Consider the following 27,272-nt stretch of genomic DNA (forward strand, 5'->3'; position numbering starts at 1 on the left):
ACAAAATGGCTGTACTAGACTCTCACACATCAGATACATAAAAAATAGATTAAAGGAAAACAGTACTTCAAACAATCAGTTTAAGAAATATTCAAGGTCAATTGGGCAAAACTCTGGAGAAAGGAGCTGCCTCTGTCAGGCGGCCCCCTGGAAGGCTGGGGCCCTGGGCCAGAGCCCACGTTGCCCCTGCATTAAAACGTCTCTGTATCCATTCTAACTTTGTACTATTATGGGCAGGAGGTCTTGCCCTTTACCTGCAATACGTGTATGTGGATATATTATTCAGGAATGGGTGAGCTTTGTACATTTGTGCCATAATGAGTATGGGGATGCACTGAATTGCATCATTTTTTAACATGATTTACAGCTACTAATGTGGGAATATGATGTTAATGTGGAGCAAACCCCATCCTTTACCGGAAGAAATGCCTCTACAGTTATCGACCTTGATTTGGTATCTGCTTCTGTAAGCTGTATGTATTATGGTACCCTTAGCATCATACAGTTCGAATTAAGTGACCATGATCCCATTATATAACCTTTGCTTTTCTGGGGTAAAATATTTGAATAATTGGTATTATATGTATCACATGACCACCCACCCCGCCTACCCTGTGGTTACACCATAAAACTGGCCTCGGAGGGCTTTAAATACCTGGGCATTTTTATCACACCCGATCCTAAATTGTTCTACGAACACAATCTTCTAGGCCCTCTTAAATGACTAGAAGAAGATGTTACACACTGGAGCTCGCTGTCCTTATCCCTCCTGGGCAGAGCGGCCGTATTTAAAATGCTAGCGCTCCCTAGATTTTTATATGTACTTCAAAATTGCCCCTTCCCTATTGCAGACTCCTATTTTAACACTCTAGAAGGGGAACTCCGTCTCTTGCTCTGGGATGAAAGGGCGCCTTGTATCACTCTCCAAAAGCTCACAAAGGGGTGGTATGTCGGGGGAATTGCTCTTCCAGATTTACGTCTCTACTACTGGGCCTCTCAGTTGGTAGCCATCAACCAATGGTTTTACGGATCCCTTACATATCCGGCCTTCCACCTAGAGCAGTATCAGACGGGTCGGGAGGGATATTTTGGCGCGCTTTACAGCAAGGCCTGGAGGAACCGCTACCTAGGACCAATGGCACAAACTGTAGCCATATGGCACAGAGCCAACAATCGTTTGGGGTGGGCGGACAAATTCACGAAAGCCATACCATTGTGGTCCTCTCAGAGGTTGGGCTCACTTTGCTTCCTCGTGGGGTTTGACAGGTGGGACACTATTGGCATCACTACTCTGGGGGCTTTGGTCAGCAAGGGAAAACTTCTCACCCCAACAACAGAAATATGCTCTTGCACAGGGTGAGGTCTTCCGCTATTTACAGAGCCCACATGCTATTCTTACACAAGATCTAGACCTTCCTTCCCTGCCAAACTCCTCCCCCCTAGAGGACAGACTGCTTTCTGAGCCACTCCTGACAAAAGCCATCTCCTGCACATATCGTAAACTATTTAATAACTTGCCTGACTCCTTTCAGTCTCTACAAGAACATTGGCAATCTGACTTAGGACTATTGGACAATGAAGATTGGCCGACTGCGCTGATGTCCCCCAAGGAGACGGCGATAAACCATCGCTTCCGCCTGATACAGTTAAAAATACTTCATAGATCCTATATGTCCAAGTCTTCCTGGCGGAATTGGTAGACGTACCGATGTATTTTGCCTGAGGGGATGCGCCAAACTGGTACCTTTTATCACATCATATGGGACTGTCCACATATACGGCCAATGTGGGATAGGGCAACCAAAAAAATGACTGACACACTAGGCAAACACATTTCTTTGTCATCGCGGTTAGGGCTCCTGAACATATGGGAGGCCACAGATGTGACAGACATAGAGCAGCAATGGGTAGCACTGGGATACTTGCTAGTGAAACGGGCTATTGCGATGCACTGGGGATCCAGCACGAGGCCATTGACAATCGGGTGGGTGGCAGAAATGGACAGGTGCATGATCGCAGAGAAAGAGGTCTATAAATTAAGAGGCCGCCCCAAGAAATGGGACAAGAAGTGGGGAGGGTGGAACGCCTTTAGAGGCGAAATTTGTAGTTCTCCGACAGAAGATATGGCAATGGAAAGAAGTAGAACCCGGCTCGCTGACCCCTTGATTGGTTGACACCTATTACATACTAACACCAATTGTTTGTGTTATGCGATCCTTGAATGTCAATGTGATATTTTATTGATGACTCTGCACTCCTTTAATTTAATAAAAATTGTTATAAAAAAATGTGAATAATTTATCTTAACTTATCATATTTCCCCTAATTGGCCTAACATAGTGCACATTAAGTGAACAGGTATCGCCCTAACAGCATACTACAAAAAATATTAACAATATATTTTATTGATATACGTTACTGTCTATAAGATGACATGACTTATAATTTGCTGATGGATACTTTTAATCATAACACCCGGTCCATTAAGTCACTCCTGGCCCTTTCTTGGAATAAAACCGGGAAAGTAATAGGGGATGGTGCAATCATGATTGTATCTTGGCCTTCGGGTGTCCTAAACAGGCTTTATGCAGTTCCCCTAGGGATATCAAGGTAACCAAGTCCCTTAGTTTACAGTATAGACATGCCCTTGCAGAAAGGAAGTGATCCAGGAAAAGGCGTGGACAAAACTGATCTTACCTGTTGAAATTAAAAATAACTTATTGTCCATAGATGGGATCCTCTCTCACTGGATATCTCTATTGATGTGGTTCTCTTAACTTTGCATGGCAGTGTTGGGGATGGGTCCCTGAACCTGATAGGTTGCTGGTAGATGCATTTAAATCTGTCAATGAACTTTGGGGGCCTATCCTTACAAGGAGTATCAATCTTGCTGCTGTTCGTACGATCCCACCTTTCTAGGGTACCTCTATAAATGTACCTATCTACAAAAAAGGCAATAAATCAGATCCTAAAAACTATCATCCTATTTTGCTCCTGGATTCCTCAGTGCAAATGATGAGCAGGATACTATTTATGAGGTTCGAGGAAAGGGTACAAAAAGATTCTATCTTATCACTAGCTCAGTTTTTTTTTAGAAAGGGCTTAGGGACCATCGAGCAATGCGTCAACTTGGATTTGTTGATTGGGAAATACACCAGAGCCAAACCAGGTGCTCTTAATCTTTGTTTTGCAGATCCAAGTAGCACTTTTAATTTAGTTGATCATGCCATTCTTTGGTCATCGCTGCTCTCTCTCCAAATGCCAAGTGTAAATATCAAGGACCCCCTGTCGAATTGATTTACCAATTCCTAGGACTGGGCAATAATGCAACAGAAAATATATTTCTAGGCAAATGACAGTTTAGCTAGTATCAGCTTAACAAAAAATTATAACAATTTATAAAAAATTTCAGCGTGACGACCCAAATTTTATTTTTACAAGTGTATCAAATTTTATTTTTATTTTCAATAAAACAAACTTATAATTTAAAATCAATTAAAAAAGGACCTAAAACAAATTTGACACCTTTCATTTCCTAAAATTAGTATTACTACATCAACATTTATCTCATTTTACAAAATATCTCAATACATTAATACCTGTAGGTTACAATAAAAAGAAGAACAATAATTTGTGGCAGAGGATAAATCTTCAACACGCGTTTCGGCATTTATAACACCTTCATCAGGAATGCCCCATTCACTAGATAATATATTTATAATTGGCTTTTCTCCTGGATGTGGACCAAATAAGTAGCTTGGGTATGCTCAGCAAATACAATCGTAATCTCCAAGTTTCAAATATGTTGCTACTGTTAAACCATTTGATATCTGAATCCTTTATATTTGGATGTTGGTAATCTTCTAGTAGTTAGCCAATAAGGTCTCAAAACATATTTTACAGATAGATTAGCGATAATGGATTAAAAAAGGTAAGCATACTTCTTCTTTTTCCCAAGAAATGTGATTCGGTTTCTCCCACGTTGGCGATTTCGTCGTCCAAACTGTGTGCGAGCGCTCGTTTAATGCATGCTCATTATGGGGCATTTACAGGTTTCCTTGCACACCTTTATGAGAATTTATCCAGTAAAGCTCATTTTGGTTCTCAGGGTGAATGCTCGCTCACTTTACAAGTAGGGCTGGCATTTTACAAGGCTTTGTTTTAGCCCCTTTACTGTTTTCACTTTTCACTAGTGGGTGGATAATTTTCTGCAGTCTTTGCAAGCTGATGCTCCCGGTGCTGCTGGGCATTCTGTACCAGCTTTCTATGAGAACAAAGTTGACCTTCATGTTTCTGATGAAGACACACACATCAAACTGGATGCAGATCCCACTAAAAAATGTGCACAACTATTGGCCAAGAATAGTAGAGCTTGCGGAGACCAAAGGATTGATAAACTCCAACACTTCCAAATATCTGCAAATGCAAACACCGAAGATACCACACACTAGTGGATGCACAGTTGCAGGGACTGAGGTGGGTGGCAGTGCCTCCCTTTCTGTGGCTGAGGCAGATGTAGTAGGCCGAAGGTTGTTAGACTATAGAAAGGTGAAGGTGATGTTGGAAAAGCCCTGCACATATGGGTCAAACAATCTTGCAGCACTTCAGTCAGGGAGCCCACATTCGAGTTGAGATTTTCCATCTGAACATTGTGCTTCATCCACACCTCCTTTATCTCCTGGAGCTCTGTAACGACCTGTCCCATCAAAGCCTTGTGGCTGACTGAAGGATCCCAAGAATTGGTCAATGGTGGCCTGGGTGACAATGAACCCAGTGCCCTCACATTGCTGGCCCACAGATTCCCTCCCACAAACCCTACCTCAACTACCTTGTGCCCCATCCCACTGGTCCTAGCTGAACTTAAGGTGGTGGTGGTGTTGAATTACCAGCAGTCAGGGCTGCAGGGCACAAGATTGTCTTGATGTTCCTTCGGACACAGGAAGTGGACGTATCCAGAGCCTGATTTGTGTTAACAGCTTGGGTGGGAGGTGTAGGTGTGGGCCGAGTGAGACTCACTGGAGCAGTCTGCCCAGGAAGACCAAATGGACTAGCCTGCTCTTCATCATCTGGACTTGCAGGAGTGGATTCCTCACTAAAGTCGTGTTGCTGGTTGGATTGGAGTGGAGCTATAATCAGTAGCGGGGGCACATGGTTGTCCACGTGCTCTGGATGTTGGATCTATAATAAATTACAAAAAAGAAATACTTAAAGTCTGGATTATACAACAAATGAGACTGAAGCAAAAAAATGAAGCAAGCTAAAAGGAAAAAGAAAATTAATATAATTAGACCTTTCAGTAGTATTAGAATAAATTGTAAAAACTGTTTAAATTCCTCACAAAACTACATTAAAAAGAGAAGATAAAATGATGTCTTGAAATTAAAAGAAAAAGTAGAAAGCATACATATAATATGTCAAACATTCAACAAAATACAGTAGAGGGGGGAGATGTGAAATAACCCAATCCAAGACCTAGCAGGGTAAAATTCTGAAAATTAAACAACTAAGAAGGATAAATAGCATTAGTCATCATATAAAGATTGCAAAGTACATTTATTTAAAAAAAACTTATATTCAGCATACAAAATAACATACATTAAAATTTGTAAATCAACAAACTTTTATTTGTGAAAAAAATAACACAAATTCAATAAAATAATAAGAACCCGACAGCAATCGAATATGAACAATAAAAATTCAAAACATAGCATAAAATAGAGATTGATAAATACATAATAGTTCAACATATGTGAAAATATGAAAGAAAAGAGAAAATGACGAACATAGCTTTGCAATATTATTTTAACACAACAATAAAAGGCATCATGGTACGTATAGTCATTTCAATTAAACATTAACAACACTTGAACAATAGTAAGTAAAACATACCTAGCAAAATTATTCAGTAAAAATGAACAAACATTTACAATATGTAACACATATATGAAATGTTACTAGGTGGAAAAACACTAGTAATATAGTTTCATGTGAAATCTAATAAAGATTGAAACCTGTAATCTTAAATATAACAAAATACATTCAAACAAACAAAACATCACAGCAAAAAAAACACCAAAAAAGCACGAAGAAACACACACATATTGACAACATATACAAACAATTTCTAGAACGAGAGAAACAATAATAATGCTACAAATATTTTTTTTTACAACATTTACATATAGGTTTATATGTTTTAAAAAGGCGCAAACACATTGGCAAAACTAAATTAAAAGCAAAAATGATATTTAGGTTTAGTGACACATTCAGAAGTATAACTTACTATTCTCCACTCCACCAGGGATTCCTGTCAAGCCTTCAAGAGGTAGGATCTGCAAGACCTCCTCCCAGGGAAAGAGTTGTAAGGGGGTGCTGGGAGAACCACCACTAGTCTTCTGGGCCTCCAGGTTATGCTTGGAGGCCAGATAATGAACTCTCCCCTGCAGGTCTTTCCTCCTCTTCCTAATTAATCATGGATGCAGGTTGCTTGCTACAGCTTTAACTCTGCAACTATTCTGGCACAAATTTGCCTTTTCTGAGCTATAGATGTATTTTGTACTGGTGCTCCAACAATTGTGGCTCTACCCTAATAATTTCATCCACCATGACTGACAATTCTTCCTTAGTAAAAAGGGGATTTATCCTACCTGCCATTGTCAAATAATAAACTTAAATACATGTAATAATTCACAATAAAATAAATGCAAAAAGAAATAAGGAACAAGAAACAAAGAAAGCAAAAAATAAACATGACTTCCCTGAAAACGTTCTCATGAACAAATATTGCAGTGGAATGGCAAAGGATCATGGTCTGAAATGGAATGTGTTTTATAGTGTAGCATGCAGGTGAAAACAGTTAGCCAAAGTTCATCAGATATGTGATGCTAGCATCCATCCAAAAGCCACAGGAATTGTGATGTATTCCTATAGGTTCTGTATCGATCCCCCTATTCCTGACCCTGTTCTGGTTAACAAGTTAACTAGCAGCCATCCCATGATGCAGAAACCGTTATCTGATTAAGCCACACTACGGCACAGGAACGTGTTATCTGATTAGGTCATAACGCTTGCCATCTAATTAGACAAGCGATATTCCTCCAGCCCCTGATAAGGCATACGGAGTTCTCAAAACAAATCAAACCTATGACAACCTGGGAAAAATCCTGCGGCCATTGTTTTGATTTCATCGAGAACTTCAGCAAAAGAATGTGCTAACGACCAAGTCGTATGACATCCTTATTGACGTATCTATGTCCATCCTTACGTCAATCTCGACACCTTACAGGTATAAATATTACCGGTATTGCCTTAAGCAAACACACGCTGTGGTGACGAGATCGGAGCAGCCAGACTTGCCGAAGCCCAGAGCAGAGCAGACCCCGCTGGCGCAGCCCCGCCTTCCTGACGCGCTGAGAACGAGACGCTGCTTTCTCCTGCCCAGAAATCCAGCTCCGGCGCTTCCGGGTAGCCCTCGCAGGCAGCCTGGAATATCGAGACCAGAGACGAGAGATACCATCCCTCATTCATCCTAGATTCAAGGTACGGAACTGAATAACCCCTTGCAGAGAATTCTTGAGTCAGTCACTTGGCAAAACAAACTTAACTTAAACTGCTACTTTCTATTCCCGCCCACGTATTAGGCTTAGGTCAGGTACACTGGGGTAGGCGTAGTTAGAAACACCAGTTGAGTACGATTAGTCAAATGTATATGTGTATGTATCTATTTTATCCATTTTAAACCACCTTATGGCTTAGAAACCATATAAATGTTTTTACAGTATTATTTTATACTTCTGCTTTTAGTGTATGCACTTTACTTAACCATAAGTATTGCGATAATATCGATCCATTTCTCTTGTATGAGAAAAGAGACTGATCAATAAATAACATCTTTTATTGAACACGCCCGTCTCTTCCTTTTCTCTACAATCTGGTGAGACTAAGAATGCACGTACTGACTGAGTAAAATAAGTTGTCTTTTGTTTTCACACGACTCTAGGGATACACTCTTGATTAGGGGAGAGCAAAGTTGTCATGTTCTATGGTTGTCAGAAACTAAATCCCTTCTTGTCTATCCAGGGAGGTTCAACTCCTCCTTGCCTATTAGAGAAAGTTTCTAGTGAACTCTGAGCTAGCTGGCAAACCCAAAACTTTAAGTCTAATATCGACAATAGAAGACCTAGTTAACGTCTGGTCTAGGCCTATACTATTGAAGGTATTATTCCAATGCGCAGAGCCTATTGGGATAATAGGAACTACACTACATGGCGCCCAACGTGTTTGGATAGGCGATAAAACTAACGCAAGACATTAGAGTAACTCAGTCGTGCTTTTTCACTCAGACCCCTTTTTTCCCATAATACTCCAAAGACGTCTGGAGTGGGTGAAAGGTCATATCCGCCAAACCTCGCAGGAAGAAACTCCTATGTATGGTTCTTGGTTTAGTCAACGTTGAAGGATACACTGTTCCAAAATATTGTGCATCTAATCTTTGTTTCCAAAGAATACTGATCTGCAAACAAACAAAATAACCTTCCTGACAGTAGAATGTCAGACACTGAAGAAGAAAGAGAGATAGCTAGAGTAGCAGCTGAACTCGTAGCAGCTGATAATACTATGCAAGAAGCAGACCCGGATTTAATACTCATCCCGGTCAACATAAGGAAATCTATAACTTTAAAACTTATAGAAAATGGACTGACACCTAGAGGTGGCACAGTCATATTCGTAATAGAGGCACACGAATATCGGCAGACAGAGGTATTCTATTCATGGATAAACTTTCCAGCAGCAAACGCTGTAACAAAGCACTTCCACCATTACAAAACAGAGGAACCTCCTGAAGAGTACACTCCTTTCGAGGAGGTGGAAGTACCACTTAAATCTCAAGAGCACCTGCTCTTGTTTAATGGCGCCCTAAAACACAACAATCACATCACCAGGCTCGGTCCACTAGGTAGACCAGGAGCAACGTGGCCGGTCCTAGCCGGATACACACCACATCCAGACATCGAAAGAATGTCTGCAGCAGATCTTCTAATACAACTAAAACAATTAATAAAAGTACATAGACAATTAGTCCAATATGTAATGCGGACTTCAACAATCCAACCAGCAATTAAAATTCCACAGCTGACCCCTCATCAGGGGAACACAAATAAAATTACACCACAGAACATACAGTCCTGCCTAGGTAAAGTACCAGCTAAAAGGGAACAAATACCATTCTGGTTAGCACAAAAAATCACCCAAATAGAGGCGGTGTTTCCAGACACCACCCCTGTGGATAAACACAGGATTCTGACTATCTGTCTTCCAATGGGAATCGCACCACACGTGGAGGACTGTGACACTTGGGGTACAGTCTTTGCTTCCATCTACACAAAAACGCATGGTGTTCCATCCATTTCGGTAATACCTGATGTGCTAAAACAAATTCAAGACGAATACGGTCCAGAACCCGCTTTAACTCTTGGTATGAAATTACTGAAAGACTTCAAGCAGGTCTCGGCTATATTACTAGCCAATATAAAGGGAGAAGCAGCAAACGTGGCGATCCGCCAAAGGTTAAAAGAAACAGATATAGCAGACCAACCAGCTGAAATTGCCAGAATTATAGAAAAATCCTATGAGGAACTAGGTAGAGATAGTTTAGGTGGAATACCAGTAAAACCCCAACTGATTGAAAGTCCTGAAAAAATATTTATTAAAAATAATCTAAACAGTCAAAAAAAGAACTGGGATGGAAACAAACAATCCAATCCAAAAGAAAAGAGATTCCAGTCCAGAGGAAGGTCTCCTCGGCGGAGAGAAAGATCTCCGGACCAAGGACCCAAGTCTCCCCAAAGTGAGCCCTCTGGGAAAAAATACAACCTTAGAAATAGGGATAATATAAAGAAACCGGATAGATATCAAGATTTTGATACACGTCCCTCTCAATCTTTTCAGACTTCCTCGCAGAAATCGGAAAGAAGAGGACGGTCGGAACCCAGGGAAGGGCACGTCAAGTCCAAAGACAAGGAACCTGCTCATCCAAATAAGAAATTACAATTTCCAAAAAAGAAGGTAGCCAGTATTAAAGTAGTTAACAATGCCGAGAATACTGAGGACACAACTGAAAAACGGGGAATGGGCTCAGACAATGCTAGACAGCGCAGCAGAAGTGGGCATAGCTCACAAAGTGCTTATGAATCATCTGGAGACAGTGGACATGAATGAATACCTTCAAGTGGAAACTGCAGACACCAGAGTTAGCAAACCTCACAAAATATATGAAATAACTTTACGTATAGAAGGGGATAAGACTAGAAAAATAAGAGGACTATTTTGGGATAATCTCTCCAAGGGCTATGACATCCTCCTAGCTGAAAAAGACTGGCCACCAGAGTTTGTCAGGGACTGCCCTCATGGCGAAGAAATAATTATGCCTGCCTTCTCAAATCATATCCCAATTCATAAAAAATACACACTTGCTAGAAAGTGGGCAGTAGCTCAAGCTCCTGCTTTATATAAAAATCACGCAGGATGGGATGAGGACTCTCCTCCTCACAAAATCCAGTTAAAATCACAACCTACTGCACAAAGACAGTACCCAATTAAGCAAGAAGCTAAAAAACAGGTAAAAGAAATCCTAGATCAACTAGAATACCAGGGGGTGATTGAAACTTGCACCTCACAGCAAGAAGCTAAAAAACAGGTAAAAGAAATCCTAGATCAACTAGAATACCAGGGGGTGATTGAAACTTGCACCTCACAAATGAACAACCCTTTGTTTCCTGTCTCCAAACCAGACAATTCATATCGTCTAGTTTTGGATTACAGACACCTTAACTCATGTTGCAAAACTTTTGCAGTGCAAAACTCGCATAGTGCAGCGCTAATGAATAACATAGTGCGCAAAAAATACAAAACAACATTAGACATCTCTAATGGATTCTTTTGTCAAAATATAGCACCAGAGAGCAGATATTTGTCCGCGTTCTCAATAAATGGCGCTCAAAAACAATTCTGTCGGTTACCCCAAGGGTTCAAGAACAGCCCAGGATTATTCTCAGCGAGAGTAACAGAGTTACTACAAACATATGATGACGAAGCATTATCGTATGTCGACGACATATACCTAACAGATGATGACTTGGATACTCACTTGAAGAGAGTGAACACCATAATACTTGGGTTCGCAGCAGAGGGTTACAAATTCAACTTTAAAAAATCTAGAATTGCCCATCTAACAGTCCTGTTCTTAGGATATGAATTATCAAGTGAAGACAAAAGCCTGGCTGACAATTTCCTAGAGAAATGTGCCGTAATCCAAGCACCTAGAACACTAAAAAACTTACAGTCAATTCTAGGCTTCCTAAATTTTGGAAGAACATACATTGCAAATTACGCAGAAAGGGTCAAGCCCCTTTATGATCTAATGAAACCAGATTTTAAAAGAACCAATTGGACTCAAAAACACACAGAAATTTTGAGATCCTTACAAACAGACATGTTAATTAAAACAAAATTAGAAACACGTGATAACACACGCAATCTTGTGATTCGAGTCATCCCAGGAAGATGCAGATTCACATACCTGACCTCTAATGAGGGAGAAAAGGTACCAATTGCATTCAAATCACACTTGTACACAGAAGCTGAAAAGAAATTCAGCATTAAAGAAAACATTGTTCATGCAGTTCAAACCGCAATAGCTAGAGAAAAAGATAAAGCTGACGGTAGACACATCACAGTCAGAACAGCAGAATCAGCCTTTGAGGCATTAACAACACCGTGTAATTTACCAACAACAGCATTGAATCCGGAATGGATACAATGGGTGAACTCAATTACAACGGACAAAGTAAAATACTACTTTGATCGAGAATTAAAAGAATTGAAAAATCTAGAATATGAAAGAACATTTCCTCTGCCAATCGACATTCTGCCCTTACGACAGTACGCTTGTGTAATCTATACAGACGGACATGCACAACCCTCCGTTTGGGGAGAACAAGCATACAACCCCACATGTGAGATTACAAAAGAAGTGTGGCGCGGAGGTAAACTAAGACCTCTATTAACACACTCAGTAGAAACTAATTCAGAACAACAGACTGAGATAATAGCATTGAAAATGGCGCTAGATAATGCAGATCGCAAATTCCCGACACTTATAGTGTCCGATTCATATTACTGCGTCAAATCATATAACACCGATTTGCAGACATGGATTCAAAACGGTTACAAAGATGACACAGGTGCAACAATAAAGCAAAAACTGCTTTGGGAACAAATAGTTCTGTTAAAAAAAGAACTACCAAAGACTCACGTGATACACTCACTGAGTCATCAACGTGATGGCGTTCACGTTGCAGGGAATTCATTGACAGCCACAGCGGTAGCAACTAAATCGGCTTCCGTAGCTAGAAAAAAGCGTACAATGAAATACATTGACGGTGAAACAGTGCTGGCGGTAAAAACGTCATCAAAAGGCGACTGCTCAGCGCTACCGATCAACTATCCACTCAAGTATACATACATAATCGATGCAAACTCCGTCCCTTTTGCTCGAATCCCTGGAGTGGGGGATAGAGTAATTCCAAACATGGACAGGAGAACTTTGTTAATTGCAGACGCACATATGGGCGAGGGTCTCAGACACCTCAAACTAAAAGATTCTCTGGAAGAACTACAATCAGTGTACTGGTGGCCAGGCATAAGCCTGCAGCATCACATTTTTGTAAAAAAATGCCGGGACTGCAACAGAGATCGCAGTGGCGAGAGAAACGGTATACTACCGTGGCGTTTCACTCCAGAAAGGATCAGCAGTAAAAAGCAAAGCGTCCGATTAACATATAAAGGCTAGTTTCCACTTATAATGTAGATCCCCAGCACTCGGCTGACGTCTGGACTGTTATACAAAGATTTGCGAGTCTAAATGGCATATACGCTAGGAGCATGCTACGTTTGACCAATGTTTTCACTTTAGCCCTCAAGCTTGTGGGGAAGCACGGCCAAATGAGCATAGCGATGCGGGATTCTTCTCACTTCCTTCCTGAGGGATACGGGATGGTGTAAAGAAAAAACCAAGGCATAAAGCTATCTATAACAGAAAGGATATTAGGTTCGGGAGCTGGGTGGGTCAAACATCTAATAAGTGTCCAACGTAGTCTAAATAACCTGCCAAGAAATTCTCTGAAGGGATTCAGTCTGTACGAATTATTGTTTGGAACTAGGATGTTAGTCTTAGATCTTGACAGTCAGACTTCAGTGGTAAAGGAAAAAAGCTTTGATATCAAAGATCGTTTGGCTATTTTGCAGGACTTAAACAAAACAAGAAAAGACCTGAGCAACATAAAGTTGAAACAACAGCCAAACAACCACTGAAGAACCACCACCTGTCCCAGCAAGACCTGTCTGGATTCCAAAAGTCGGGGATCTAGTCAGAGAAAAGATCGCGGTAAAGAAGGAATTTGGGCCTTCTTACAGAAAAGCAGTTCCTGTCTTGTCTATCAACGGGACAAGATCAGTTGTACTACCGCCGCTTGCTGGTAAAAAGGAGAACCGAGTTGTATCCATCGACCTGGTAAAACCACAATCATGTGGCCGATAACAAACAGTAGGCCAAGTGGACTCCCAATAAGTAGTAGAACACCAAGATTTGCTACCAATACAGAGGTCCAAACTAAGAGGCTAATCACATTCGAAACGCCTACAGAAGAACAACAAGGACTATGCAACAATGCATTGGAACTTAAACCTCTGAAAACCCAAATAAAAACATTTAGTAGAGACACACCAACCTACAATGAAGTAACAAACGAATATGCAAGAAACAGTAATCCTGAAGCAATTGGAACAATTGACAGAACTGCATCCGGCTACTTCATAAACTTCGATGATTCCTCTGAAGACCTCAGTGAATCAAAAACACAGCCATCAACAAAAACCTTTAAAGATAAAGCTAAAGAACTTTTGAAACAGCTGAAAGAAACATATCTGATTTCTCCATGGATTGAATTTTGGGTGGGCTTTGGTGCATTTATCCTCATACTTTGGCTCATCATGGTACTAACTTTGGGACGCTTCATTGAGGGAAAATATACTAAAATGGACACAGCAAGTCAGAAAATCAACTTGATCCTCAAACCACACACATCTTCACACGTCGAGAAAAGAGAACTTTCTTCAGTCAACTTCACAGCCAATCCTATACCGGGTGGGGTAGCATGGGACAATACTGACTACGAAATTTATGGTCCGGTTGAGATCCTGAAATATCCACACCAAATTAAGATCTCGTTGAGTGACTTTGTAAAAACAAGCTCATTTGCTGATGATTGGGACTTTGAAAGTATAAATAATATGATGTCCGACTTAGTGATGTCTGCTAAATTTACCAAACAGGATTATTTGCAGGGTTCGACTAATTATGATAGTATGTAATGTTACAACCACTATGGTAACCATTTTCTACATAAATCTGCACAACCTAGAAATCTTTTAAATTATAATCAATGGGAACATTGTGCAACCCCTCCAAAAGGAAGCTCAAGAACCTTTTACGACAAATATTCATACTTTTCAGGGTTCAACACAAGTAATGCTGAAACATTTTATTTTAAATTGTCAAATAAGACAGGGACAAAGACCATGCTAACAAACACGAAATTGATATATTCAGACTCATTTTTTGAACAAATGAATACTTTTGGTTTTGATTATTGGGACAAAAATGTTGAAGTTAAAAGTGTTTGGGGTACAAAAGAATGGCAAGTACAAGGTATAGAATCATTGTTTAGAGCCTGCATGATCCCAGAACAAATTATATTTTTAAATGACACTGTTCAACAAACTACCTGTCTTGGCCTAGCCAAAATCAAAGACTTAAATAAACCGTCTATTCCAAAGCCAACAATGAACAGCAATAGCTCTACAGATGAAGAGATAGACGTAAACTATGTATTAAACCAAAACAGAACACATCCTGATTGGAAACAGTGGTTGATCTGGCCTACAGATACTAATAACTGTCAAGACAGATTCCTGAACAAAAAACAGGGGTTCAAATTGACCAGGCCAGACCCTAGATATTCCCAAAGACAACACCAGGGATAATAACCACCTACAGTGTGGGCAAATTATGCCTTCAATGGCTACAAACTTCCACACTGACAGAAATTAAGCAACACCTAACTTTACTTACTGATGGTGCTGACTTGCGTGATTTCATTATGGGACCGCGCAAACAGCGTCAAAAACGCTTCATAGCAGCCTCTGTATATGCAGCTTACAATGAGGCCTGGAAGGTTACTCAAATTGAGACAGCAGAAAGTATACGGGAAATTGACCGTATTAATTTGGAAAAATCACTTTTTGTAGTGGACAATGGGTTAATGACTCTGTCCTCCAGAATTTTTTCTTTGGACAGCATTGTGTCTTCAGCAATCGACATAATATCGCAAGACTTACTGTTGTTACAACACGGTCAGTCTCAATTGCGTTCTATTGTACAGCTTGGCTGGACGTTACAAAATCTGCGTTCAGGCTATGTGCCTTGGCGTTTAATCAACACAACGTCACTATTCAATATCTTTAACCTTACTGATAAACAAATCAGTATGGCACAAAAGGGTGCTGATTATACAATCCTGAGCATTGAGAAACTCGAGAGATTACCAGTGACAATGTCAGAACGACCTGTCAGTGAATGGATAATACATGGGATAATTAATATTCCAATATCAACCTTCAGGTTTCAATACTGCCAAAAATATATACAGGCTGGCATGTACGAAAAATTGGGAAAAGGGTACATTAAGACAACATGGTACTTGCCCTATTCACATGCATGTGTCAGTAATAAAGGACAGAAAGTGTTTCTTAGTGGCAATAATTGTGCGATGTCACTAAGCGGTACACTTCTGTGTAATGGAATTAGTTTGCATGGAGCCTGTGAAGGGAACTCAAATAACCTTTCATGTCACCAGCTAGGCACACCTGCAACAGAGATAGAACCATTCCTTAAAAGACTCTATAACGGGAGTTACATTCTAATTGTGGATCGCAGGTGTTGTAGTCTTATGCCCGGGACTCCTTATCTCGTAACTACGACTGCGAAGGTCATGTGCTGTGGACACTCATTGTTCCCCAGCTCCTTTCCAGACAGGGAGGCAAGGGCATGGCCTAACTTGAAAATTACTTCTATTCGAATAGATACTTTAAACAGAATGAAAACAGTGCTTCTTCAGACGCCAAGCAGACTCACGTCATCAAAAGAAACGTATGATCTCCTAGTCGCAAGGACGACTGCAGAGATTCACTCATTGTTATCAACTAATTCCCCCATACATTTCGCAGAAATCCTGAATGAAATCTTAAATATTTCTGATACCAGTGGAGTCTCAAAGGTATTTAAGACAGTATTTTCGATGGCATTAACACCATTCAAAGCCATACTGGGTATTTTTCCAGATTTCGTCCATTCGATTTTTGGCGGTCTTCCCCTCATTTTAGGACTAATTGCAGGAATCCTATTCTTAGTCCTTATATTTCGTTATGGCAAACCATGTCACAGACAAAACACCTGCGACAAGGGAAGAAACAATCCGAGCCATTGGATACCGGGACCGGATATCATAAATCCTGGGACTATCCCGGCTTAGAGACCTGAACATGACTTGGTTTCTTTCATTTCGACCAATGTGGCATCGATGTGTTTTACCTGTATTAAGGTGCCTGCTGTGCGGAGAAGAATGCGTTTTGGACACCTGTCTGACGCTACAATCAGATGCGCCAATGGATGCAGAAACATTGTTGAGTCCAATAAAGGCTCATGCTTTGTGCTGCCCTCAACGGCTGCCAATCCTGATGACGGCATTCGTGGAAACTTCACCACTACGAATAAGGGGTAGTGGAGTTCAAGATGAAAGCAGCATCGATCAGGTACGACCTTCTGTCAGCAATACTAATCAAAACGTCAATGGAGACAATCATGCGCACGAATGCATGGTTACACCTTTTTCCGAGTTAGTGGAACTCTCCCAGGAATCTGTTGACAGCTTTTTCGACAGTCTAAATGATATGATGTTCTCACCAGAGCAGAAATAGAGACTTTTTACAAGCTAGCACACGGCGTTCCCAACACCCTGAATTTGGCCTTCAACTTTAATAGCAAAATAACATGAACAATTTTCCCTCCCGTTCACGGACAGCGATTTTTTCAGCAGCCCCAAAATATTTTTACGATTTTTCGGGACACTTATCTTCTGCTTAAAGTAAGAACTATTCTTAGAGAACTAAAATTTCTATTTTTAGAAACTTTATAGACATTAGCTGCCCGCTGGTATGTTCATAATTATTTTTATTCTGTGATGAAATGGTCTCGAACCTTTTTCTTCTGTATTAAGAGCCATTTCATGTGTAAATTCTCATATACCAATTAGCAATAATGTATACATATGCGTGATCACTTTAGCATTATTCTACAGCTTGAGTGCATATAGTACATGTGAATATTTTTTTCCATATATTACATTATTCGAAATGCATTATATATATTTTGGGGTGGTAAGGTATACACGATACTCTACAGTATGTTTTACTATGCCTAGATTCGTAAACATGGCCATAGTTAGCGTGGAGTGGGTGTGATGTATTCCTATAGGTTCTGTATCGATCCCCCTATTCCTGACCCTGTTCTGGTTAACAAGTTAACTAGCAGCCATCCCATGATGCAGAAACCGTTATCTGATTAAGCCACACTACGGCACAGGAACGTGTTATCTGATTAGGTCATAACGCTTGCCATCTAATTAGACAAGCGATATTCCTCCAGCCCCTGATAAGGCATACGGAGTTCTCAAAACAAATCAAACCTATGACAACCTGGGAAAAACCCTGCGGCCATTGTTTTGATTTCATCGAGAACTTCAGCAAAAGAATGTGCTAACGACCAAGTCGTATGACATCCTTATTGACGTATCTATGTCCATCCTTACGTCAATCTCGACACCTTACAGGTATAAATATTACCGGTATTTCCTTAAGCAAACACACGCGGTGGTGACGAGATCGGAGCAGCCAGACTTGCCGAAGCCCAGAGCAGAGCAGACCCCGCTGGCGCAGCCCCGCCTTCCTGACGCGCTGAGAACGAGACGCTGCTTTCTCCTGCCGAGAAATCCAGCTCCGGCGCTTCCGGGTAGCCCTCGCAGGCAGCCTGGAATATCGAGACCAGAGACGAGAGATACCATCCCTCATTCATCCTAGATTCAAGGTACGGAACTGAATAACCCCTTGCAGAGAATTCTTGAGTCAGTCACTTGGCAAAACAAACTTAACTTAAACTTCTACTTTCTATTCCCGCCCACGTATTAGGCTTTGGTCAGGTACACTGGGGTAGGCGTAGTTAGAAACACCAGTTGAGTACGATTAGTCAAATGTATATGTGTATGTATCTATTTTATCCATTTTAAACCACCTTATGGCTTAGAAACCATATAAATGTTTTTACAGTATTATTTTATACTTCTGCTTTTATTGTATGCACTTTACTTAACCATAAGTATTGCGATAATATCGATCCATTTCTCTTGTATGAGAAAAGAGACTGATCAATAAATAACATCTTTTATTGAACACGCCCGTCTCTTCCTTTTCTCTACAATCTGGTGAGACTAAGAATGCACGTACTGACTGAGTAAAATAAGTTGTCTTTAGTTTTCATACGACTCTAGAGATACACTCTTGATTAGGGGAGAGCAAAGTTGTCATGTTCTATGGTTGTCAGAAACTAAATCCCTTCTTGTCTATCCAGGGAGGTTCAACTCCTCCTTGCCTATTCGAGAAAGTTTCTAGTGAACTCTGAGCTAGCTGGCAAACCCAAAACTTTAAGTCTAATATCGACAATAGAAGACCTAGTTAACGTCTGGTCTAGGCCTATACTATTGAAGGTATTATTCCAATGCGCAGAGCCTATTGGGATAATAGGAACTACACTACAGAATAGTGCAATCTTGAAGGCATCCCGCGACAGAATCCCTCCGTCATGAATCCGCTGCTAGGACAGCGCCAGAACAATTGAGAAATCTAAAAAGCCTTTGTGCACTCCCGTCACCCTGATGGTGACAAAGTAATGTTAGCCAGCAGAGGAGTCTGCTGCGTCAACGGAGGTGAGCCACTTACATGACATAAAACATTCTCTCAACGCAGATGGCAGATCAGTCAGCCCACATCTATATATGGTGGGTGGGAATCATTCATTGAGTACTTGTAAACGCTGCCACAGGGAGTTGATGGGAGTTCCATCAAGAAATAAATCAGACCCTTTGTCTTATCACTAATCTTGCTAATGTGATATTTCCAGAGTAGGTTATTAAGCATTGGTGAACTTATAATCATGTTGTTAGACAGGTCAGTCTTAGGGTGATCTTACCACAAACTTATAGCCTGTTTGCCTCCAATTTTGCTGAATTCTTTTTGTTGGCCTTTGGACTCTGAGCACTTTACCACTGCCAACCAGTGTTGAATTGCATGTGTTCTCGTCCCTAAACATGGTTTAATTGACGTATCTGCAATTGGCATATTTAATGTAGTATATATTCCTAGTAGAGTGCACTCCGTGTGCCAAGGGCCTCTAAATTAAATGCTACTAGTGGGCCTGCAGCACTGATTGTGACACCCACACAAGTAAACCTTTAAACATGTCTAAGGCCTGCCACTTCAAAGCCTGTGTGTGCAGCTTACACTGCCATGTTAATTTGGCAATTAAAACCCCTTGCCAAGCCTTAAACTCTCCTTTTATTACATATGTCACCCCTAAGATCGTCCCTAGGTAGCCCATAGGGGCAGGGTGCTGTGTAGTCAAAAGGTAGGATATTTACCTTTTAGTTTTACCTGTCCTGGTAGTGAAAAACACCCACATTTGTTTTTCACTACTGCGAGGCCTACCCCTTTCATAGGTTAGCATTGGGAATTCCTTATTACACTTTATAGGATGTCATTCCTGATTGAGAAGGAGTAGCTCTCTTTTGTTGTTATATCACCTGAATGGTAATCAATAATACTCTTTACTGGTAAAGGCAAATTTATCATTACCCTTTTAAAAATGTCACTTTTAGAAATATAGCAACACAAAAAGATGATGTACAAAATGAAGAACATTGTCAAACATTCATCCCCAGATCTGGGCCTAAATCCACAATTTTTTGCTCGCCACACCACACCAGTTTAAACCCAGACATATGCAAACCAGTCTTGACACTGCCCCTCATGGGAACAGTCCAGTCCGAACTGCCTGGCTAGGTCCTCGCTGGACAGGAAAACAAGTATCTTGGGAACAGTTTTGGGGCATCAGGCAGGCTCGATAAAATTAGGTGGCGTAACGAGCATGAGACCCACTCCTGGCCATATCCATCCCACTTATAGTGAAAATAGCAACACAAAAAGATGATGGGTGGAATGCTGAGCTTTGCCAAACAATCACCCCCAGTCACAGATCTTGGCCCAAAATCCATTGGTTTTTTTTGCCCGTCACACCATACCAGTTTGGACCCAACCACATGCAAATCAGCCTTGACCCTGCTCTCAATGGAAACAGTCCAGTCCGAACTGCCAGGCTAGGTTCACCCTAGACCGGAAAACAACCATCTTGGGACCGGTTTTCGTGGGTATCACCCCTCATCAGCCAGGCTAGCTTAAATTTGGTGGCGCAGTGTGCACAGGATCCATGCTTGGGAATACCGATCCCATTTAGGGCAAAAATTGCAACATGTAAAGATGACGGACGACATGCTCACCGATCTGAGCCTAAACCTATCACTGTTTTACTCGCCATGCCATTCCAGTTTGGGCCCAGTCATATGTATATCAGTCTTGACCCTGCTCCCCATGGCAACAGTTCAGTCTGATCTCCCAGGCCAGATCCTCCCTGGAACAGAAAACATGCATCCTGGGACTGGTTTCAGTGTATCACCCCTCATCAGTCTGGGGCTAGCTTGAAACCAGTGGTGTAGCAAGCACGGGAACCATGTTTGGGTATACCCATCCCACTTGAGGCAAAAACTGCAACACACAAAGATGATGGATGAAATGCGGAACATTGCCAAACATTAACCCCTAGTCACAGATATGGGTATACATCCTTCGTGTTTTTTTGCTCGCCTCGATATTCCAGTTTGGACCCATCCATATGCAAATTAGTCTTGACCCTGCTCACCATGGGAATGGTCCATCCAAAGCTGGCAGGCCAGGTCGCACCTAAACCCAACAACAAGCATCCTGATACCCTGAAACCAGTCCCAGAATGCTTGTTTTCCTGTCCAGGGAGGACCTAATATGCATTGATCTGGGACGTTTCAAATGGGGAACTGGGTCAAGACTGATTTGCATATGGCTGAGTCGAAACTGGCGTGGCATGGTGGGCAAAAAATTGATGGATTTAACCCAGATCTGTGACTAGGGGTGAGTGTTTGACAATGTTCACCATTCCGTCCATCATCTTTTTATGTTACTATAGTCACCCTTAGTGGGAAGGGTATGCCCAGATGTGGGTCCCATGCTCGCTATGACACTGGATTAAAACTAGCTTTCAGTGAAGGTCTGGTGGTGCACACTGCAGGGCCATAGCTACAAGGTCATGTAAAACAACCTTGCCTGGCTTTTCATGGCCTTGTAGATATGGATTGACACCACGCAGCGCAAGTCGCTGCATTGCCTCACCCTGAGATATGAAGGCATGCCATGGGTATTATGGTGGTTGTTCCCACGTAACACCGATGGCATTTGACACATTGTCATATTTATAGGATTTTATAAACCTGGAAATGCGTCGAAACTATACGCCTTCCTAGGGGTGGCGTAGGGAAGGCCCAATGAGGAGAAATTACATTATTTGTTCTGGTTTTATCTCTTTCTATATGTGTTGCATTTTGCTGAACACATAGAAAGAGGAAATCACCTCCATTGATTGTTTTTATGCAGGAAGGTGTCCCTTCCTGCACTAAAACAATCACCCCTAAAATGCAGACACCCTTACACCATGGCGCAAGGGTGCCTGCATTGGCGCATGGCAGCCATTTGCGTGCCAGCGCAGGGGGACGGGACAATAATGCATTGTGTCTGATAAAAACTGCCCATTCTTTCACTTTTCTTTTGACACAGGGCAGTGCCACAGGAAGGTTTGCGCTGCTGCCCTATGTCAAGAGATTGCAAATAATCCCCCTGTTAGAAATGGGATTTCTGGTTGTCTAGGGATTGCACCAAAACCAGGTAGAAACCACCACTCTAGTCAGGGCAAGGGAGTTACATGCTGAAGATAACCCCTGCTCACCCCCTTGGTAGCTTGGTACGAGCAGTCAGGCTTATCCCAGAGGCAATGTGTAAGTGTTTGCGCAACACACACACAGAGCAGCAACACACTAGGCACACCATAAAAGAAACTCGACACAAGATTATATAAAAAATAGCCTTTGTATTATCCAAAACACATTAGAATCATAATCACACATATACACTGTGCCAACTGGCACTAGGCAATATTTACAGGGGACTATATACACCTGACGGGGCCAATTGGGCCACTGTCAGAACCTTTAGAAAGTACTAGTAACACATGTAAAACAGAACCAGTAACGACTGGCAGAATACTGTACTCAGCTTTAGCATGGGTAACAAACACATTATGTCTACATCACAATTAGGCATAAAACACATTGTGCATAAACTTTCTAGACATAAACACATTACGCAATAGGCATCATAAGCATAAACAGGGCACCACAGTAACACTGGAAAAGTGCACACAGCACCTTAGGACTTTGTGTCCTATCACCATCAAGAGAATGACCCCCTGGCCAACTGGCCTTTCACTGGGGCTCAAAATGCCCTATGTCCCGCAAAGTCAGGGCTCGAAATGAGGCCTCTCTCAAATGGCTCCCTGGCTGCCTCGGCAGCGAAAACACAGTGCGCAGATGTGCTGGGGAGCGGGGTGCAACTTACCCCTTCCTCAACAATAGAAGTGCCCCCCAAATGTTGCAGCTGCCCACGCTCTCGCGGTGCATCTGAGATCAGCAGTAAAGCACTGGCACTATGGTGCCTCTGGATCCCCACTCAGGGACTCCTATCTCCAAACTGCCCCCAAAGGACAAATGGCACTGGCAGCACAGTGCTGCTTGGGAGTCCCCCAATGGGACTCTTCCCTGGTGCCCTCGGTTGGCATTAACAATGTGCAAGTGGGGGGGGCATGGCTTGCAGCCGGAGGGAATGGTCGCACCTTGAAGCGGCTCCTCGGCCCTCGCTGTTACTCCACCGCCTATCCTGTGCTAGTGCCTCCGTTCTGCCTCAGACCTAAAGCCGCATGATCACTGGCCATCTGGGCTCCCCCGCTTGGCCCCTGCTGCCCCTCGAGGCCCTCTGGACGCCGCTGCTCGGCCCCGACGATCGGCTCTCCATCGGAACAAGATGGCGGCCGCAACCACCGGCCACTCTGATGTGAGCGCCGGGGCCGTTCCAGGGACGATCCCCCGTCCGTTCCACCTGGCCGCATCTTGCTGACCCCCCGGTGAGACGAGCAGTTTGGTGAAATACGGACCCTCCCTACCGCCCGCGATTGCACTCACGCGAGTCCCCGGCTTTGGGCCTGCTGCCGGGGACCGCCCCACAACTACCAACGGCGCTGGAACATTCTCTGCTCTACAGCGCAGCACACAGATGTGCTGTCCCACCGAGTGCTCTACTTCTCCCCGCCTGCTAGCGTGACTGGAGCTGCGGGGGGGGGGTTCTGAGCTCCTCGAGAGCCGCGCATGAAGAGGTGACCCCGCATCATCTTGGGCCCTGTCTTTGGAACGCAAGGAGCGGCGCTTGCCCTTTTTTCCTCAGTGGTTGATTACTACGTCCGCCCGGTGTTCTGGGAACTGCTTGGGCTCGAGGGGCCCCCACTGCGAGGTGCTGGGCCCTCCCTGGATCACTGGTGATACTCGAGGGGTGCAACCAGGTGCGGACTGCGCACCACTATGAACCTTGCACTGGTCTAGTTACGGGCTACATCCTAACCCCCAAGCCGGCTCTAAAGTTGCCTCTACGGCCTCTGCAGTGGTTCCTGGGAGCTCCGCGGGAAGGGATGGCCCTGGAGAGCCCTTCCACCCCCTCCACACTCGACTTAAACAGGAGGACTGGGCCCCTCTTTTCCCTCCCCCGCTATCGGGCAGGGGGTCAAAACATAGAGCCTACATAACTGCATCTACTCCAGACGGTGCGGGGCTACGCTCCCCTCTGCCATTGGCGAGGGATCCCCCCCCAACTTTTGCACCTCTCAACTCTACGACTTCATGATGGCCTCCGGCAAGGGAAACCGACCCCCCCAACCAAAGGCAGATCAACAAACTATCATGGAGTTCTAAAGGAGAACCTAAAGACACTTCTCCTGATGCTATATCTAAGACGACGACTCCTCCTCCAGCGACGAGACCCCCCACCCTAGTCGGCGTTATGGAAGCGATTGCTGGGTTCCAGTCCTCATTAGAGACCCATATAGACTCAGTGAACATAGAGCAGACCCTCCAGGATTTCGCGATTTCGCGATTTGCCGCAAAATCGCCACTTTTGTAAAAATGCCACGATTTTTACAAAAGTGCGGCCGTGCACACCACCCGCCCCCACACGCGCACATATCACTTATTCATCATGTCGGCCCCGGTTATTTTCTTCTGTCAGTTCTCTAGTCAATGAACGGCCCTGCATGTCAGACAGATGGGGGAAAGAAAACTCTTGTCACTCTGGGGCTCGGGGCTCAGACATCATTTATTTAACCCGAGCATTGATCAAAAACGCTGCCTGCCTCAGGTGGGAGCACGTGGTGACACTTCCCAAGAGACAGGAGAGTGGTGGGAAGGGAGTGCTGCTTGTAGGGGAGGGCGCTTGTGACTCCGTGCAGTTGTATCAGGCAGACTAATGAGGCAGGCGTGAAAAGGTGCCCACGCTCTGTTCATAAATTACAGTAGTGAGACCGTAGTGAGACTGTCATTCTCAGGAGGGGCGGTGGACTCTGCTTTGTGTGTCTGCACTTACTTTCTCCCCGAGAAAGCATAGAAATAAGGTCTATACAAAAACACGTGGCGAAGTGAATGCAAGCTTCCAATATTTGTGGCTAACGGTCAAAATGGCGGGCTTTAACACGTCGATTTAGGGCACCTATTCGCGTTGTCAAATGTGAGCGGCTACATCTGAATACAAAACATGGGTGTCACTGACGAAAAAAAAAAAAGAAGCAGAGGTGTCTTAAAATAAAAGGAAGACATTTTGTGGCCTGTAACTCTGCTCTGCTGTCTGATCTGCTTTCAAATGACACTCGCAGAGCACCACCCTCTCTTTTCAGGGCAAAATATAATCAATGTTTGCAAAGTGAATTGAGAATCTGCCACATTAGTATTGCTCCCCGCATGAATATTAGGGCTCAAGGTGCTACGCTAAATGATGCATCAGACAAAGATATTATTTAGGTATGCTGATCAAGATCGAGGACAGGGTGGTGCAATACCATACAAAACTTGGAAAACAGGGCCAAACTATGGGAGCATTTATCACTTTACAGTCACGGCTGCGCTTTAGTCAAAACAGGCATTGGCAAAGTCAATAGGTCTTGTTTCTTGGTACCTGATTGCTTGGTCACTGGCTTTTAGCGACGCTTTACAGTGTTGGGGAAGGAAGGAGAATGGGAAAAAGAATGCCTTTCCCAACTCAATGCTGTGCAACATTGGTTAAAGAAAGAAAGATAAGTAAACAGACAGAAAAAAGGCACAATGATGTGACATACCCAGTTGAAGCATTCCGCAGACACGTGCATGTATCACAACGCATGCATGCACCAGCATAATGACACTATTTTCTAACTTTTTTTTATTTAACATACCAACATGGCAGATGCCACTTGGATCTGTAACTAACAACAAGCATTTACAAAGCCTGAAGAAGTCAATTTGTTATTGGGAGTGTGACATGCACCGAGCTGCGACGTGTCTCCCAGCATGGGTCATGTGTCAATTGTCGATTTGCATGAAGTGACAACAGCTTTCTAAGTACCCGCTTGCCATCCAGCATCTCTCCTGTAACCTGAGAACCTGGCACTTAGCTGTAGACAAAGGAGTCATCATTAGTGTCGCTAGTGGACCAACACCTCCCCCCCCACACCTAGGAAAAATGGCCACATAAAATGCCGCAAAATTTCCCCTAAATTTCCATATTTGTGCCTCTAAATTTCCATTATTGTGCCGCTAAATTTACTAATCCATGCCGCTATATCCTGGGGGGTCTGATAGAGGTGACGTTGCTGCGCGCGGATCTTCGTAAAATGGACACTAAGGTGAGAGATATGGAAATCAAAACCTCAGCACTTGTTGAAGATACTTCCACTCTACAGCAGCAGGTGACTCAACTCCAAAAGCAACAACAGCAAATGGAGGTGCTCCTTGATGATTATGAAGGGCGCGCAAGACGTAATAACCTCCGCATCCTGGGTGTCCCGGAGCGCCTTGAGGAACCGGCGGCTGATCTCTTTGTGGAGAAATTGGTCTTACAACATCTTCAACCAAAACAACTGTCCAATTATTTCTCCATTGAAAGGGCACACAGGGCTCCCGGGGGCAGGCCGAAGCCGGGCGCTACCCCCCGCCCAATTGTTGCCCGTGTGTTTAACTTCCGTGACCGGGATGTCATCCTTCAGACAGCACGAACAGGGCCACCACTGCGAATTGACATTGCGCAGATCATGATCTTCCCGGATTTCACGGTGAAGGTGCAAGCTCGTCGACGCAGTTTTCTAGAGGTGAAAAGAGCGCTCCGTGCTCAGTCCATCAAGTACTCTATGCTATTTCCAGCGAAACTACGCATTGAATCAGAGGGCAAGACTTGGTTCTTTGAATCCCCTGCTGAGGTGTGGGAATGGCTTGAGGGGTGGCGACAGTCTGCAGCCACTCGGAATCGTCGTAGGAAATCCACAGATCACTCTGCCCCAGAGGTGCTGCCTGAGAGCCTGGACCTGTTCACGAACATTACTCAGGACGATCAATGACTCATGTGCACAGGACCAGTCAATACTATTGGAACACTCTTGTCCTGGACCATCTAAATTCGGAATGCCGGTTACTTATTCCTACTCATCAAATGACTTCTCTGTGGCTTTTTGTGTTCGGACCCGCTCCTCCATTGCTCTAATACCTCACTATATTGCTATTGCGACTGTCCATGTTGGCTGGAGCTGTACTGAACTACTTCATCTTGACTCCATAGGCGTGACC

General features: G+C 43.2%; 1 protein-coding gene across 1 annotated transcript in view; it reads right to left on the reverse strand.

Moving 5' to 3' along the window:
• Positions 1 to 3,426: 3,426 nt before the first annotated feature.
• The window catches only part of LOC144824966 (roundabout homolog 2-like), a 1,188,518-nt gene continuing 1,164,672 nt past the window's right edge, over positions 3,427 to 27,272 (reverse strand). The window contains exon 23 of the mRNA XM_078683904.1: positions 3,427 to 5,178. Within this exon, the coding sequence (XP_078540030.1) occupies positions 5,093 to 5,178 (86 nt within the window). The 3' untranslated portion in view covers positions 3,427 to 5,092. The remainder of the gene's footprint in view (positions 5,179 to 27,272) is intronic.

The sequence above is a fragment of the Lissotriton helveticus genome, chromosome 3_1, assembly GCF_964261635.1.
Source record: "Lissotriton helveticus chromosome 3_1, aLisHel1.1, whole genome shotgun sequence".
NCBI classification, from domain to species: domain Eukaryota; kingdom Metazoa; phylum Chordata; class Amphibia; order Caudata; family Salamandridae; genus Lissotriton; species Lissotriton helveticus.